The following is a 17,304-nucleotide window of genomic DNA, read 5'->3' as shown; positions in this document are numbered from 1 at the left end:
TGCTGCTCCCTAAAATGCACGGGAAGGGAAGGACACTTTCAAATGAAGGTTCCTAGTCCTTGAAAGAAAGTGTTAATTTAGCCCTTTTAAAAGGGAATACGTTCACCTTTAGCAGGCCTCCACTTTGCCTACTCTCCCCCCTGGCAAGCTGCATTCTGTATTCTCTCTCACTGCTCAGATCCTCCTTTTCCTAATTAGGCAATGAAACTACAGATCCGCCAACAATGAACAGCAGTAGGCAATACCTCACCTACCCCTACAGTCTCAGTCCCCATTTGTCTGGGCTGACTCCCCATGCTAGCACTTCCCTTTATGCCACATCTAAGCCCTCATTTCTGAGAATCTCTGTCTGGTCATATTGTGTCAATACCACCACGTTAAAGAGGTTAAGAGCCTTCTTCTATAATTAGCTGTTCTCCACAGCTGTGAAAAGAAAAAAAAGTTGTAAACACAGACAGGCAAAGCTATTTAGAGGACAGTTCTCACCTGTGTGAGTGCAGAACACTCCACGTATTTGACAGCTTTCAGGTCCCGGGCCAACTTTTCAGCAGTCTCCGGAGTTATAGGCTTCTGCTTGTTCTTGGCAAGTTTCTCAATTGTTGAGGGATCATCTCTGAGATCAATTTGGGTCCCAACAAGCAGGAAAGGAGTCTTTGGACAATGATGAGTAATTTCAGGTACCCACTAAAGGAGACAAAGAACATATTGGTTATAATATTAATACTTGACATGATTTCACGGTTATTGCCAAAGCTGTGTACCAGCCCCATTTGGGGCAAAAAATGTGCGACTAACCTTTTCTTTCACATTTTCAAATGAAGAGGGAGAAACCACTGAAAAACAGACCAGAAACACATCTGTCTGTGGATAGCTGAGGGGTCGTAATCTATCATAATCTTCTTGTCCTAGAAAGGAAAAAAAAAAACCCAGCAGGCACAGTGTTAGAAGGGGAATCCTTCAAAAGCTGCTCCAGGATGATAGCTTTTCAGTCGAACAACAATGTACCCTATTCGCGTCTGTAAGGAATTACATAACCAGTCAGTATTACACTAGAGAGACCTCATACTGAGTAACCAACGGTTAAACAAATACAGCCACCACAAATGCTAAAGAAACCCCATATATACACTTACTTTTCAAATACGTGACAGATGAACAAAAATTATCTGCCCCTATTCCATGTAACACACATCACCAAAGCAATCTTAAATTTTGTTCTTGGAATGATGCAAGCAGAACATGGCGGGTAGGATGATAAAATACCATCATCATCATCAACACTGCACATACTATCCACAAAAGTTTCAATAATAAATGGCCTCAACTACATAACATTTCACTCTACCAGAATTGGCAGAATTGCATAACTGGAACAACACAAGATTTTTTTTATTTGGTAACAGGCAATAGCATCCTGGAAAACATTTAGCAAAAATCTGAGACTAATGCACACTTCTAACATCCAGGCCAGTCTAAAAGAGAGACTGAAAAAAACCAGCATGAAGAGTACTCATATCATGAATGTCTTAAAGCTGCATTTGTCATAAGGTACAGAATGAATATCCTTATAACTAGAAAAAGGAGTAGTTAGGACTTCCTTTATTGGATCTATATCCTATGACAGCACCACCTAAAAGAAGCCAAGTCCCAAGAAGGGCTGGGGTAAAGGGTACTCCAAAGAAAGCATGCAAGATTCTCTCTTTCACAACTGAGGTCCCCTCACTGCAGGGCAATCATGGTAGACTCTGACCACTGGGTCTATAAACGCAGAAGCTGGATGCGTCCTCCAACTTCATTCATTACTTTTCTTTTTAGAAGCAACTCTTGACAGTCAAGGAGCACTTACAAGTCAACTGCTCTATTCACAGGTAGCCAATTCAAAGATCTCATCTTATAAGTTCAAGAGACTTATTCTCACAAAAAGCTCCTGTTGGTTGGTAGGGCAGGGGCAAGGACTATAGCATCTCTAATGATAGAGCTACCTATCACAGCCTAACAAGAGGAAGGAAATCTTCATGTCAAATGTTTTCCATCACACTTTGCTAGATGCACAGGGAACCCTTGAAGTCACAATATAAGCAGTGCTTGCTTGAATGATGGTCACAGTCGATAACAAGAGTGGGTTTCTCCTAACTCTGCTTCCTACTATTATGGATGAACTCCCTCCCACAAGTCGAAACTGTCTAGTTCTAAATAAACCGTTACAACTGTCAGCCTAGAACTAGCCAAAGCCTGTAATTATTTCTGCACAAGGGACAGGTGCTGGCTGTGCGATTGTATTGACTAGTGTGTACTGACTTAATGAGATGAAGGACCATTAAAACTCAGGATCTATCCCTGCAAAAATATTCTGACTCCTAGAAGGCAAGCTTACATGTCTGATGTTTTAAGATTTTTTTTTTTAATGTGCAAGTAGAAGACTTAAAGAACTTATTTAGTCTGAAAAGTTACTGCATTCACAGCTTCTGAAGTAGATGAAAGCACCCGATTATCCCTAAACAGCAAATATATTCAGCAGTCAACCAACATGGAACTATACTTAGTAACAAACCAGAATAACGGTCCTCTAGTCCTCCCAAGATTTGCCTAACCTAAAGTGAGATCTTAAGACTAGTATCTTCTTTAAAAAAAACACCTGTTTTAAAAGTATGCAGACAGGACTTAAAAAAAGACCGAATTTTTTTTTAGCGGCCAAATTCCATTCTTATATGCAAATAAAACCCACTCCCCTACTCCCCCGTAGTCTAGGCAAGTGTCCAGAGAGCCACCAAAATCTAGGACAGAAGCATTTGGCATTCGTTTGGTGAACAGTCTAGACGCCGTTTAGAACCTTGTCAAACATCCACCAGAGCGAATACAGCCCCCCTGCATGCATGCAGGTGCAAATGTGTGACGGTGGGGCCAAGGGGTGGTTAATGGGGAAGAAAAGGGAAACTTCTGAAGACCACTTCAAAAAAGGGTTGAGAAAGCAGTTACTAAACAAGTATGTCACTGAGAACTGTATTATGAGCAGTATTAGAGGTTTCCCTCTACAAGGAACCAACCAATACACAGCTTGTGTAATTAATAGCCCAAATTCACATAACTGTGTGTTGTACTTTGGTGTGGTTACTGAAAGATTAACCTTCTCACCTGCTGTATCAAACAGGCCTAGGGTGTATGGCTCCCCACCAATCATCACTGTAACAGCATAGTTATCAAACACCTAAAGGAGAAGGGGGAAAAACATTTAAATTAGTTTTGGGAGCAAGAGGAAGTCATTTCTGTCCAACATTGATCATCCTACTTACTTTGTCAGACCCCCTCAATCCGTGCCTCTAGGATTATTAAAGCAGGCTAGCACCATACTTTCCAGATACCCGTTTACATAAAGCCCCTGAAGCCTGCAATAGTCTAGTCAACACATGGAATGTGAAGAATTCTAGAGAATCCAATATGAAGACAAGTTATAACTGAAAATTATACTGAAAATTTGTTCCAATTTGGGTAATGCCTTAGAAGTAAGGCTTTCTAGATCTTATCAAGGCTGGTTCACATTAGATCTGGAAACCAAATGAGAAGAGAGAACCCGATTTCACTTAAAGGCAAGGGGCAGGAGTAAGAGGGCAGCAAAAATAACCCTTAAGACACACAAGTGAGCAAAAGACACCCCACACATTTCAAATCTCATCTCAAAATTAAAATGTTTCATTTGACCTGACAGGAAAAAAGTTAAAAACTTTTAGCTTCATTCAAAATTAAATTTGTTATTTACCATTATCTACACTTCCCTGTGTGACAATATCTAGAACAGGGGGGCAAGGGGAGAGGAGAGAGGATTTGAGAGGCTAAATGAACACTGGGTCTTCCAGAACAGTGCAGTGCAGTGCAGTGTGCCTCCCTACATGTTCCAGAGACTATGGGCTTCATCCCTTCAGAGCACCTAGGATTTCCTGTAGACAGAGTTAGGGGAATGAAGGAAATTTCTTAAATTGTTCCTGGTCTGCTACCACCTGAGCTAATTTTAACATCCATATAGGATAGGTGTAAGTGTATGCAATTTATTTAAGGTTCAGTTCAATGATGCACAGCATTAAAGTGACATTGTGCTCAAGAAAGCGTTTTGAGGCATGTAGGCATGTATGGGAATGAAGCCAAACCAAGAAATGAGCTGTCCAATACTGTTTGTTCTTTAAGGAAAACTTTAATTACGTCAAAATCTATTATCTATAGGAAGGCTCTCAAAGTCCAGAACTGCCCTTCAAAAAAACACACACGTCCTTCATCAGGAAGAATGCAGGTTTTCACCAGTTTAATACCAGCACAGCCAAACTCTGAAACAAGTATCACACTGATCCTTGCCTCAGATGAGCCAGGGGTCTACAGAAGGGAGAGACTGGCAGCTGTGAGAGGGTTAGAACCGTAGCTTTTGCCTGAAGAGCACTGGTCAGGATTTAGCCACGACTCAGTGAGGAGAAAAGGGTGGAAAATCTTTATTCCTTCATTCTGCTTTCCTGAAAAAAAGTGAGTCTTATTTAGGGGTGCATGGTATGCAAAGAAAACACAGTGAATGCACAACCCCATCCAAAAATACAACACAGAAGATTACCACAGAAAGGTGGGGTATTAGCAGGACTATGTCACAAGTTTAATAGTCTTGAAAAACATATAATCAAATATCAGGTCTTGAGATTAATAAAATGGAGATGGCTTTGAAGCTCGGTCCAGTCCAGTTTAACTTTCCATTCTTTTCCAGTTTGCCTGTATCTGCTCTAGATGCTACAGTTCATCTTGGAACCAGTCTCTCACTCCTTCAAAAAATAATCCTGTTTTGAAACCGGGCTTCAGTTGACAGTGCTAATTGGGAAACATCAATTTTAGTGCCACTTGTTATTTTGACCGATGAATTTAGTTATCAGATATTGTTCCAAATGCAGGTCTTACACGTGTACAATGTAAACAAGGCACAAGAAGGAGAAGAGGCTGGTGGACAAGATTCCCAGTGCAACTCACTGACATGTAACATGTTATAAACCTGCACCCCCTATTCCCAGAAATCCTTAAGGTTTTGAAGGCTCAGAAGCTTAGGGTACCTGCCTTTTTTACTGCTCAGTACAGCTTCAGAAGCTTATGTGCTCATCAAATTTTTTCCAGCTAGAGAGACAGTGAATAAAACTGAGGCGGTGCCAGGACAGGTACCCGAGTCACTACTGTAACCAAGGGTGGGCAAGAGGGGCACTCACCTCAAGTGCCGAGTTAGGAGGGGTGCCACAATCACCCCCACCCCTACAGAGTCTGTGCCCCCAAAGTATTGCCATGCTGGGAACTCCAAAACACTTCCCAGCTGCTGTTACTTTAAGAATAACAGAGCTGGGGCAGACAGAGCACACACCACAGCAGTGGCTCATCCCATATTCCTCAGTGTTCCCACCTGGGTAAGACGACTTACCCTCCCCACCCCTCACAGGATTTGCCCCAGGTACCAGCTCAGCTTGTTATGCTACTACTGTGCGGCTTCAAAAAAATATCTTCCGTTTCCTGGCCAGTCACTTCTTTGACTGGCCCTTTATCAACAAGCCCTAAGGGCTCTAAAACCTAAACCCTATGCTGGTAATGCAGAGACATAACAGTGTATAGACCAAACTAGTCACGCTTAGAACTTGGTCTGTTAGAAGAGCGGCTGATGCTCTAGTCTGTCCACTGACAGCTGTCCAGGAAGACCTGGGGGGGCAGCATTCCCAAAAGCACCATTTCAAGAACACTCCAATCTGGGCATGTGAAGAGACAACTTTTAAACAATCATGTTTTCAGCCCATAGGCTCCTGCTGCTCATTCCCACTTAAAAAAGGGGAAACAGTTTGGAGTCTTACTCACATAACCCAACTGGTTGTCAACAGATACTCAGGTTAGAGAGATGCCCAACCAGCAGAAACAGACAAGTTATCAAAATGAGTTAATGCACAGAGAGAGTACGAGCAAAATACACCCTAAGCTAAGTTTGTTCAAGTTTTCCAGGAGATGGCAGATACTACTCTCAAGCAGAAATGGAAGGAAAAAGAAGCTACTCATAAAAGGTTTGGTAGGACACAAAATAAAAGCTAACTACCCAGAATTTTTCCTTCCCCACACCCAAAACACAATTAGAAAGAGTCCTTTATACTCACCGTTGGTACATATTCTGATGGGAATTTGTTTGTTGTATAAGAAATTAAGAGACATGTTTTACCAACAGCACCATCACCCACGACCACGCACTTAATTGTCTGCATAGCTGGAGTTGGTTAGTCTATCCAGGCCAATAAGAACCTAAGGGATTACAAAAAAAAGAGAGATTAAGATCCTTGCTTACTTTCTTACTGGAAAGCATTAAGTTTAATTATTACCCCAAGTTTAATTAAAACATAGTTTCATAGTTTTAGGGTCGGAAGGGACCTAATAGATCTTCTACCCCCCCCCCCCGCCAGGGCGGGAGAACAACAAAAGAACCCTAAACAAAAAACAGGACTCAAATGAGTCCAGCCAGGTAGGTATCCAGCCTCTTCTTAAAGACCCCCAGGGTAGGGGCCAGCACCACCTCCCTTGGAAGTTGGTTCCAGCTCCTAGCCGCCCTAACTGTGAAGTAATTTTTTCGGATGTCCAATCTGTACCTCCTCTCCATCAACTTGTGCCCATTACTCCTTGTTATGCCAGCGGGGGCTAGGGGAAACAGCGTCTCCCCCAAACCCTTCTGGTTCCCCCTAGTGAGTTTATAGACGGTCACCAGGTCCCCCCTCAGCCTTCTCTTGTGGAGGCTGAATAGGTTCAAGTCCCGCAGTCTCTCACTGTAGGGTCTGCCCTGTTGTCCCCGGATCATGCGGGTGGCCCTCCTCTGGACCCTCTCCATGTTGTCCACATCCCTCCTGAAATGGGGCGCACAGAACTGGACACAATACTCCAGCTGCGACCTGACCAGCGTCGCATAGAGGGGGAGGATCACCTCCCTGGCTCTACTTGAGATGCACCTGTGGATGCACGACAAGGTCCGGTTAGCCCTGCCAACCATGACCTCGCGTTGTCGGCCCATGTTCATCTTGGAGTCAATAATGACACCAAGATCCCTTTCCGCCTCCGTGCTCTCAAGTAGGGAGTTCCCCATCGTATAAGTTCGTGCTCTCAAGTAGGGAGTTCCCCATCGTATAACTAGCTTCAGATGCTGTAGCCTTCTAGCAGTCAAGATAACCAATTTATTCTTCAAAATTCATGCACGCCTCAATCAGGTCAGAGGAAAAACAAGCTAACAGCAAAGACCAGGGTTCCCAAAGTGCAGGTCCCTCTGAAACGGACCTTCAGGGGCAAAGCTCTGGGAACCCCTGGTATATAGACAGATAACAATCGTATCCTTATCAAAAGGACACTGATACACACTGTTACAGTGCAAATATGGTATTGCTACAGAATCCTGCAGGTGTAAATGTGTCAGAAATGTTTAACTCTCCCTTCACTCCAGGTCAGAGTTGAGGCAATTTAACTGAGATGTAATGTTAATAAGATTTATTCATTAGATGTATATCCCACAATATCTAAAAGGCTTAGAGCACTTGGCCTTCCATACTTAAACAAAATCATCTCTCAGCAAGGTAGGCAATTACTCTTTTCTGAAGTAGTTTTATATCCACTATTTAGCTATTTATTTTACCATCTAGTTGCTACTGATCAAACCGCAAGTTAAGCTTATCTACCAAAAGACAAGCCAAACACACTCATAAATCCAAGCATACTGTGTTTCCTCCTGCTCCTCTCCCTCACGCATGTCATCCCCAGCTTGGCAGCACTGCTGAGAATCCGCAAGAAGGAAGCTAACTGCTGTACTTCCTAGCATGTCTATTAAGAAAATAACTACTCAGTCAGTGTCTAGGGTTAGATACTAATTCCAGTTGCAGTCTTTGTTATAGTTTTTGGCAGAGTGCTGAAGACAAGGTTTTTTCAATTTAATATTGCATGACTGTGCACCCGGGTGTCCTGTATTAAACAAGTATAAGAAAGTACTAGATTAAAAATAAAAAACATTCACTGAATCACTTAACCCTTCAATGCGTTTTCTAAGGCGTCTTAATGGAAAAATACTTAAGGGGAGGAAATGTACAAACAACAGAAGCATGAGTTCTGAATATGAACGTAGATTTTTATGGTATGCACATTAATGCTCGACTAGCTCACCTAGCTGAACTACTCGGCTAACAAGATTTTAAAAATTGCACTTAACATTCAAGATAAACTCATCTTAAGTAACAACCTGAATTTCCCAGAGTGGGGGAGGAAATACTGTGCAGCTGAAATTCCATAGGGATTACATTCCCCAGAAGTCATGTTCCCTAGAGAGATCACAAAATTCATGAGAAGCCACTGGCTTTATACATTCCAGTGACTCAACACACACAGTCTAAATGGCACAAACCTCACATCCTGGGCTAGGCTAACCCCAGGGAAGTCGGTGCTAAAACTCCCACTGATTTCACCATTACCTGGATGTCACCCCACCTACATGCCATTGCAAGTGTCTTGTTGCCAGAGCACTGACGAGCACTTGGACACTCATGTCCAAGCTCCAAGTCCAGCACACAATACAAGTCACTTGATCTCTCAGTTCCACGTCACTCCAGCAAATAGGTGAGGACACAACTGTAGTTCAAGCTGGGGTGGGAGACGGGGGACACTTGGCACTAGTCACTTTTCAAAAGTACAGTAAACCTTTTTAAAAATATATTTAACTAACTGCTTCTCAAAATTATGCCCTATAAAAATTCAGCAATTATTCTCAAGATGCACAAGAAGGGTTTTAGCTAAACCCTTTTCTGTATAAAGTCCAAGCAGGATGAACAGAGAATGCATGTCTAAACAAACCATTTCTAGCTAGAGGCACCCACTGAAATGTTACGCCCTGGTCAAAATTTCAAAGCAAGATAATTGTTAACAAGGTGGAACAAGCCATTTTCCCTTTGCCTTTGAAAACAATTGCATATTTCTGCAGTGGTTGTTGGAGAAAATCTCAGTTTTCAGAAAAAATATTTCTCAACAGTTGTTAAAAAGTTCAATACCTATTGCAATCGTTTCTCCTGTGCGTCAGTCATGGGTCAGCAACAACTAAAACAACTTTAAATCATACTGAGAAAGTATCTTACCACCATCACCTAAAGCAGCATCTGCTATTTCCTGTACTGATGACACTGCCATTTATACAGCTCTTTTCACATAAGTGAAGCCCTTTACTCTATCTACCATGCCTACATAAATCCTGCACAATCTCAGTCCTCCAATCTGTACCATACGTCAACATCATCATCTTCTGATGAAAGAACAAGATGTAATTTCGGGGGTTTTTTAATCACTATTTTAAAAAGAGACTAAGTGTAATTAATAGTCTTATCTGAAATCTGCCTTTCCTTTCCACTCAGAAAGCAATTAATACTTCTAAAAATGAAATTAATTTCTCCAGCCACAGCCACTAATATGGCCACCTGATGTTGATTTCATACAACATTAATGTTAAGTGCTTATGGACTGTTAAAATAAAGACTGCTAGCACAAATGCCCCCTTTTCCCCTTCCACATACACACACACACTTAGTTATAAGTGTAATACAAACTGCATTATACACACAGTACAGACACCTGTAAAAGTTTATACCGTGTCATAAATAAAGCTAATTTCATATAAAGGCAAGCTGTAACCAAGATAGCTGGTTAAAACAGAATCTCCACTGCATCCTGTACATCACTGATGTGTACAGATGCACAAAATGTGGATGCATGTAACATGGCAACAGCATGGAAAATTTAAAAACATACCACCATACCCGTCCTCATTCAGCATCTCTTGTCCTTCCAATTAGGTGGCTTTTGCCCAACAGCATTTTTGGCAATGTTGACAAAATACAAAACAAGTCAGATGCATCCCCCTCATACTCTTTTCTACAGTAGAATAAAATGTGTACAGAAACAGAAAGGAGAGACTGCACAGCTCCATCACAATATAGCTAAGCCCCCAAACCTTCTTCGCCTCTATTTCCCTTCCCCTAAAAATATTTTGCAGTTTGCTGGGAACACTGTTAAATATTTAAATTTCCTTGCAAGTTTAAACAGGATAAAAGGTCTCACAGCGACACAAGATCATTCATACACTACAGACAAAATGGAATGCAAATCTGAGTTACTGCGTTCAGCTCAAGAGCTGCTGAATCAATTCTATGGCTTGTTTAGACTGTAATGATCCCTTTTAGACCAAAGAGGAGCATCCCTATCCAAACCATCTGAGATAAATCCTTATCTAGCCTATTACTAAAAGAACGCAGCAACCCTCCTACACAACCACCAAGCATAACACCCTAACCTCCGCAGGTGAAGGTGAGGGACAACAGTTGCCAGTGTCCTGTTGCTGCAAGAACTGTTCAAATATGCTTGAGAGATCCAAGGAAGAAGGATACACCTCTTGTTACAGAGGAAGGCAAAGCCTCCCCAAGTCCATACCATTCTTGGTCCCAAACGCGGTGATCAGTCTGACCCTGAGCAAAAGGCTAAGACCTTCTAGCCAAGAACCTCCAGGTTTTAGTCCTAGCAGGAACACTAGCACGTCCCAGTCAAAATCCCCAGCTTTGGCTGCAGCCAACACCCAGTGCTTCCATCCTGTTAGCTCCAGACCAACTCTGCAATCTATCAAGGTCGTTCCGTTCTCTAGTGCATTTGCAATCCTTCCCAATCTTGCAATCTGCAAAATTTGCTCAAGAAGCTCTTTATTTCCCCATCCAAATCACTAATAAACACGTTGAACAGCACCAGGCCCAGATCAGATTCTGTGGGTCTCCAACTCCTGCCACTCCAACATGGATCATTTATAATGATAAATAGGTAGATAGGTTTGAAAGGGACCTGGTAGAGCATCAGGTCCAACCCCCTGCTCCAGGCAGGAAAGAGCACTGGGGTTAGGTAACCCCAGACAGATGCCTGTCTAATCTCCTCTTGAACACCTCCAAGGTAGGGGAAAGCACCACCTCCCTTGGGAGCCCATTCCATATTTCGGCGACCCTTACCGTAAATAGTCTCTTCCTTAAGTCCAATCTAAATCTGTTTCCTTCAGTTTGTGGCCACTATTTCTGGTAACCCCGAGGGGCACCTTGGCAAACAGAGTGTCCCCTATTCCCTGCTGCCCCCCCCCTGACCTCCCTTGGGAGCCCATTCCATATTTCGGCGACCCTTACCGTAAATAGTCTCTTCCTTAAGTCCAATCTAAATCTGTTTCCTTCAGTTTGTGGCCACTATTTCTGGTAACCCCGAGGGGCACCTTGGCAAACAGAGTGTCCCCTATTCCCTGCTGCCCCCCCCCTGCCGATGAGTTTGTAGGCAGCCACAAGATTGCCTCTCAGCCTTCTCTTGCGGAGGCTGAAGAGATTCAGGTCCCTTAGCCTGTCTTCTTAGGGTCTCACCTGCAGACCCTCAACCATATGAGCAGACCTTCTCAGAACCCTCTCAAGGTTATCCACATCCCTCTTGAAGTGCGGCGCCCAAAACTGGATGCAGTACTCCAACTGCAGCCTCACCAATGCTGCATGGAGGGGAATTATCACTTCCCTAGACCTGCTCATGATGCTCCTGCTGATGCAAGAAAGAGTGCGGTTAGCCTTGCTTATTGCCTCGTCGCACTGGCAACTCACATTCATTTTTGCATCAACCAGGACTTGGAGATCTCTTTCCACTGTTACGGTTCTCAGAATGGCACCCCCCAGTCTATAGGTGTGTTGGAGATTCTCTCCCCCCAGGTGCAACACCTTGCATTTATCCTTGTTGAATTGCATCTTATTCTGATCTGCCCACATCCCCAGTCTGTCCAAATCTGCCTGAATTCGCTCCCTGCCCTCCAGTGTGTTTACTATGCCCCACAGTTTAGTGTCATCTGCGAATTTGGACAAGGTGCTTTCAGCACATTCATCCAAATCGCTGATAAAGATATTAAACAGTACGGGCCCAAGGACAGAGCCTTCGGGGACCCCACTGCCCCCACCCCGCCAGGGAGAAACCGCCCCATCCACCACCACTCTCTGGGTGCGTCCCATAAGCTAGTTTTTCACCCACCTTACTGTGAAAAAAATCCATATCACAGCTACTCAGTCTACTCGTAAGAACTGGGTGCGACACCATATCAAAATTCTTTTTAAAATCCAGGTAAATAATATTTACTTCCTCCCCTGCATCTAAGCACTACGTGACCTGGTCATAAAGAGAGACCAGGTTAGTCTGGCAAGATCTGCCTGCTGATAAACCCATGCTAGTTGCCCCTCAGAGCCATTGTGTTACCCACTGGTCCCCTGCAAATGTGATCCTTTATGATTTTTTCTAAGGTTTTGATGAGAATAGAGGTGAGGCTAATGGGTCTGTAATTACCCGGGTCCTCCTTCCTCCCCTTCTTAAAGATAGGGACCACACTGGCCCTTTTCCAATCTTCTGGGACCTGTCCCAAGTGCCACAAGCGCTCAAACAGCTGCGCTGTTTTATCTTTTGCTTGTGGCTATTTACCTAGCTATCCTCCTTGTAGCAGGTTTGTCTAACCCACATTTCTCCAATTTAAGTGATGGTCACGTGGGACTTTGTCAAAAGCCTTGCCAAAATCCAGATACACTATATCCATAGCACTCTCTTTATCCACCCAACTAGTTATGTCAAAGACGACAATCAAGTTTGCCCCACATGCTGACTGCTCTTTGATCAGCTCTTCCTTCTCTAGATGCTCACAAAAGGACTTCCTTAGGATATGCTCCAACTACCTAGGCACAGAGGTGAGGCTAACTGGTCTATAGCTCCCCAGCCCCCTCTTTTGCCGCTACTCTGTGAAATATGATTGCCAAGGGCTCAGATCTCCTCTGTCAACTCCCTCAGTACCCTAAGGTTGAAGTTCATCAGGCCCTGCGAACCTAAATTAATTCAAATCCTCAAAAGCTCTCTGACCGTTTCTTCTGTTAGCACATTTCTCAGCTTGTCCCCTTCCTTAACAAAATAATCCTTTTAGCTGTCTGGCTGCATCCTACTTCGTGAAGACTGGGGCATAATAGCTGTTGAGGAGCTCTGCTCTCTTTGCATGTTCTGTATCTTGAGCCCACAGCTTCCTTGGTTGTTCTTTTCTAGCCAAGATATTTACAGAGCCTCTTGTCCTTAACTTGCCTTGCCAGGTGAAGTTCACTTTTTACCTTTGCCTTCCTGATTTTGTCTCTGCAAGTTCTTGCTATTTGCTGGTATGCTTCCTGGGTGAGTTGCCCATCTTTCTGTTGACTGTATGCTTTTCTTATGCATTTGAGGCATCCTAGAAGCTCTTTGTGCAGCCACATTGGTCTCTTGCCACTCTTCTTGCCTTTCTATCATGTCAGATGAGCTTCTTGCTGGGCTTCCAATCCTGTGCTCTTTAGAAGCTTCCCTGGGCACTTTCATCCTTCCGTCTGTCCTCCCATGGCACCATGCCTACCATCTCTACCTCTTCCTCGAGTCGGCTGAAATCCATCTTTTTGCGGACTTGTATGTTTAAATTTAAACGTCTTATGTTTTTAACCTAAAAACATACACATCTTTAGCCAGGAAGCTGAGTTGTCAAATTTGACTGCATATCCTGTCTTAGTTTCCTGTTGAGAGACAGCTGCATCACAGCTTCCTCTTTTAATGCAGTACTGCTGCTGCCATTTCACTGCTCGAGTTAAAAGATTGCTACAGATAAGTCACCAGCAGGCAGTTAAGAACCTATTTCATCAAGCTCTTTAAAATACTAGATTTCATTTGCTACCTTTCTGTCTTAGAACTTTCATCAACCACTTAATTTCAGATGTATAATAATGAAGTTACAAATTACTTAGGGAAAATATTTGCTGAGTGAGGCACCTTGCTTGCTGACAGTTTGCTATTTAATAAATTAAAAAACCTCGTCTTCTGCAGAAGAAAGCAAAACTGTTTTTGAAAAGTGGTTTAAAAAAACCAAGCGATTTCACAAACAAATTAGACCATTCATTTCACTCCTCTGGGCAACTGGCCAAACAGGGCTCACAATGTGGGAAATCATGGGACACAACAGAATCCCACATATTCCAGTGCTGCTCACACTAACCTTATGCACTTTGACAATAGCTTGAAATACATGCAGCTGAAGGCTGAATCTACTAAACATGCATGCTATTCAGAAGCATATCGGGATCACACATTGATATAAATACAACACTGTGTCTCTAAAACAAGGCCTTCTCCCTAGCAACAGGAGCCATGAGGAAGTGACAGCCAGCCCCGAGAAAGCACCCAGCCTGCGTAGTGAGTGACACTGTGGCTGCCACGCATCAGACTTTCAACCAGGGCATTATGTCTACCTACACTACATGACCTCTTCTTAAGTCCTTGATCATAGAAATGTCAGTGCTTTTACTGCTCTCTACAATTGGGCAGTGACCATAAGAGACTAATAATATTCCCACATGTAGCAGGAGCAGTGGCTGTATTGTTCCCCTCCTGCAGGCCTCAAGCGGTCCCAAGTACTGGCTTCACCTCTCAAGGCCATCAACCTCTGTGAACTTTGGATCTCCTGCAAGAAGTACTGAGATTGTCAGTTAAACCTGTGCTAAGGTATGCTGATGATGTTTAACTCCGCATCTCATTCTGAAGCACAGCAAAGGGTCACATCAACTAGGACTGCAGAACACCTGTAACAAGTTAAACTCTTGGATCAAAAGCAGGTAGCTCACGCCAACTCCAAGCAACAAAGCAACACAAGAGGCAAGAGGAAATCCTTTCAAGACCAGGTTCAGTTCTCTCTCAAACTCATGACATAAAGAATCCTTTAGAGTGGTTCAAAGCTTAAGGATTCTCTGTGATTTCTTGCTAAGCATGAATAACCAGGTAGCCTTAGTTTCTAAAAATGCCTGCCACCTCCACTTTGCTGAGCACCTGACCCTTTCTCCTGTGTCTGACTGCAGAGACCAAATATTAATCTGGGAACCATCACAGAGGGGCTGACCCCTTCCAAGAGGGGCATATCACTTGGACCAGAATAAAGTCCCCAAGAGCTGAAAGCAAAACCAGCTACTGAGGGGGACCAGTTGCAAGTCTGGTCATTTTTACAGCAGGATGAGATGGCTCACCACTCAGAGAAAGCTTTTCTGCTATGACACTGACAATTCAGATGCTTTGCTATCAATTTTGTGAGAAAGGCATTTAAACAAATGGTAGTGCAGTGTAAAGCTCTGAGATGAAATCATACTATCCATTAATATTTTCACTTCTCAAAACATGTTTCCTTATGACAGGAGAGGTCAGCCTACAGCACACATGCCACAAATGACATGGGCAGCCTCTGTGCATGGCACACTATAGATCAGGCAGGGGACAGGGAGCAGGAAGTAAAGCATCAGATTGGGCAGGGGAAGGAAACTGGAGTGACACTCCAGGATGGCAGCTGTAAGGGGAGAAACAGCCTAAATCAATCCAACATTCAGATGGCAGCAAATTAATCCAACATTCTGAAGGTAGCAATACTCCAAGATCTGCCTACAAATCACAAAAAGGTGTTGCCCCTCACAGTAAGCTGAGCTTTGCGCTCCTTCCAATGGATTTGACAGTATAGGAACAGGTAACCTAAGTGTTGTTACAGTTTTGCATGCAGAATCAATATTTTGAAATTAGTGAATATTTTCAGCCCTGCTAATTCAAACTACCTTACAACAAATTTGAACATCATTTTCTCATTAGAGTGACTTCTGGACAGAGACCAAGCACTAAACTTACATTTGAAAAAAAAGTATTAGTAGCTTGTCAGTCAGCATGTACAATCTTAATTACTGTCTGTAATAATAACATAACTTCTATTTTGCATGGTCCTTTTCCAATGCTTGTCTACAGTAGATTGTAAAACAGCTCTGAGAGCTTTCAAGAGAAGGCAGTATTAAGGAGGGGATTTTAAGAATGTGTCTCCACTAATTTACAATCTGGTCAACTTTTAGGGAAAAATAGTTAACAGAATGTGTCGAGTAACTATATCCGACTTATTACACAGTATGTTCACCAATTCTGATTCCCAAACATACTACAACTTCCTTAGCTAGTTTGTTACCAACTGGCTGCATGAGTCTCTCAGCCTAATGTATGTCAGTAAACTCCTGAGTTAACAGTGACCAAGACAGACAATTAAGTTTTGTCCGTGGCATACTGTTGGACTATTTGCTGGTACTGGCTCAATATACACTTGTGTACAGTAACATACCAGAGCACACTCCCAGTGGAGTTTTGTGCATATGTCCTGTGCATTTTCTACCCCTTCCAAGACAGTTATGTATTTTTGAAGATTCTCATTTAAAACAGTAGAAATTATATTTGTCCGACCGGTCAGGTAGGGGACCTATGAGGTTTCATTAAACAAAATGGGAAGAAAAAAGGCAGCATATAAAACTTCCTAAAATTAGATTACCTAAAAATATATTTACAGTCAAAAGCAAGTAACTCAAGAGAGCTAGAAGCCTAGCCAAAACCAGACTTAAGATGCAGGGTGGTTGCTGTACTTACAGCCTAATCACGGAAAGGAAGTAAAGCAGTTGGAAACCACACCTCCTTTGTGCACCATGAGGTGGAAAACATTCACCACCCTGATGATCATGGACAAACATGCACGGTTGGTGATCCCTCAGAAACACATGCATGCAGAAGCCACCCTGAAGAAATAAAAAGTACCTCTCTGAACCACTTACAAACCACTCTGCACTACTTTCTGCCTAAAAGCCAGGAAGTAAGAGACAGAGACCCTAGCACTCCAGATTTCTTGTGTGACACCCTGTGTTCATGAATATAAACCACTGTACAAGACATTTGCAGAAGAAAGGAGAGGTGTAGCCTTTAATTCCCCATTTGCCTTCCTTTGCTACTCATTTTTGGGGGTGGTCATTTATATTGCAAGCTTCTTGTGGCAGGGGTCTTGCCCATCCCTCATTCTGTCTATATAATATATAAAATGAACACCACAATTACTAGATTTAGTTACAACTGTGTGCTTTCATAGAGACAAGGATTTGACATTTATGCCTCAGTTAGCCCAATGGGGCTGGGCTCAGATGGGGTTATTCTACTACAGATGGATGTTTCAAGAAAGACATGCTATTAGTTTTCTGGTCTTTTCACTACACAACTGAAGATATTGCGCAAAAGCGAGAGACAGAAAGAGGTGCTCAGTTGTTAATGGCACAGCATAATAACCTAAAGTGAGTATTACCAAAACATTCAAAATCCAGAAATACCAGATTTAACACATCTGCATGCCTGCTCTAAATTTAAAAGGGGGGGGGG

General features: G+C 42.9%; 1 protein-coding gene across 6 annotated transcripts in view; it reads right to left on the bottom strand.

The window, feature by feature from the left end:
• CDC42 (cell division cycle 42) overlaps window positions 1–17,304 on the bottom strand; it is a 26,576-nt gene that overhangs the window by 6,214 nt on the left and 3,058 nt on the right. For all 6 annotated transcript variants that reach the window (XM_006023182.3, XM_006023181.2, XM_006023183.2 and 3 more), the window contains exons 2-5: window positions 6,144–6,285; window positions 3,133–3,205; window positions 796–905; window positions 487–684 (exon numbers count right to left, since the gene is read on the bottom strand). In XM_006023182.3, coding sequence (XP_006023244.1) covers window positions 487–684; window positions 796–905; window positions 3,133–3,205; window positions 6,144–6,248 — 486 coding nt within the window. In that variant the 5' untranslated portion in view covers window positions 6,249–6,285. The remainder of the gene's footprint in view (window positions 1–486; window positions 685–795; window positions 906–3,132; window positions 3,206–6,143; window positions 6,286–17,304) is intronic.

Source organism: Alligator sinensis, unplaced genomic scaffold (genome assembly GCF_000455745.1).
Source record: "Alligator sinensis unplaced genomic scaffold, ASM45574v1 scaffold512_1, whole genome shotgun sequence".
Taxonomy (NCBI): domain Eukaryota; kingdom Metazoa; phylum Chordata; order Crocodylia; family Alligatoridae; genus Alligator; species Alligator sinensis.
The sequence above is the reverse complement of the archived record's forward strand: the minus strand, read 5'-3'. Positions and strand labels throughout refer to the sequence as shown.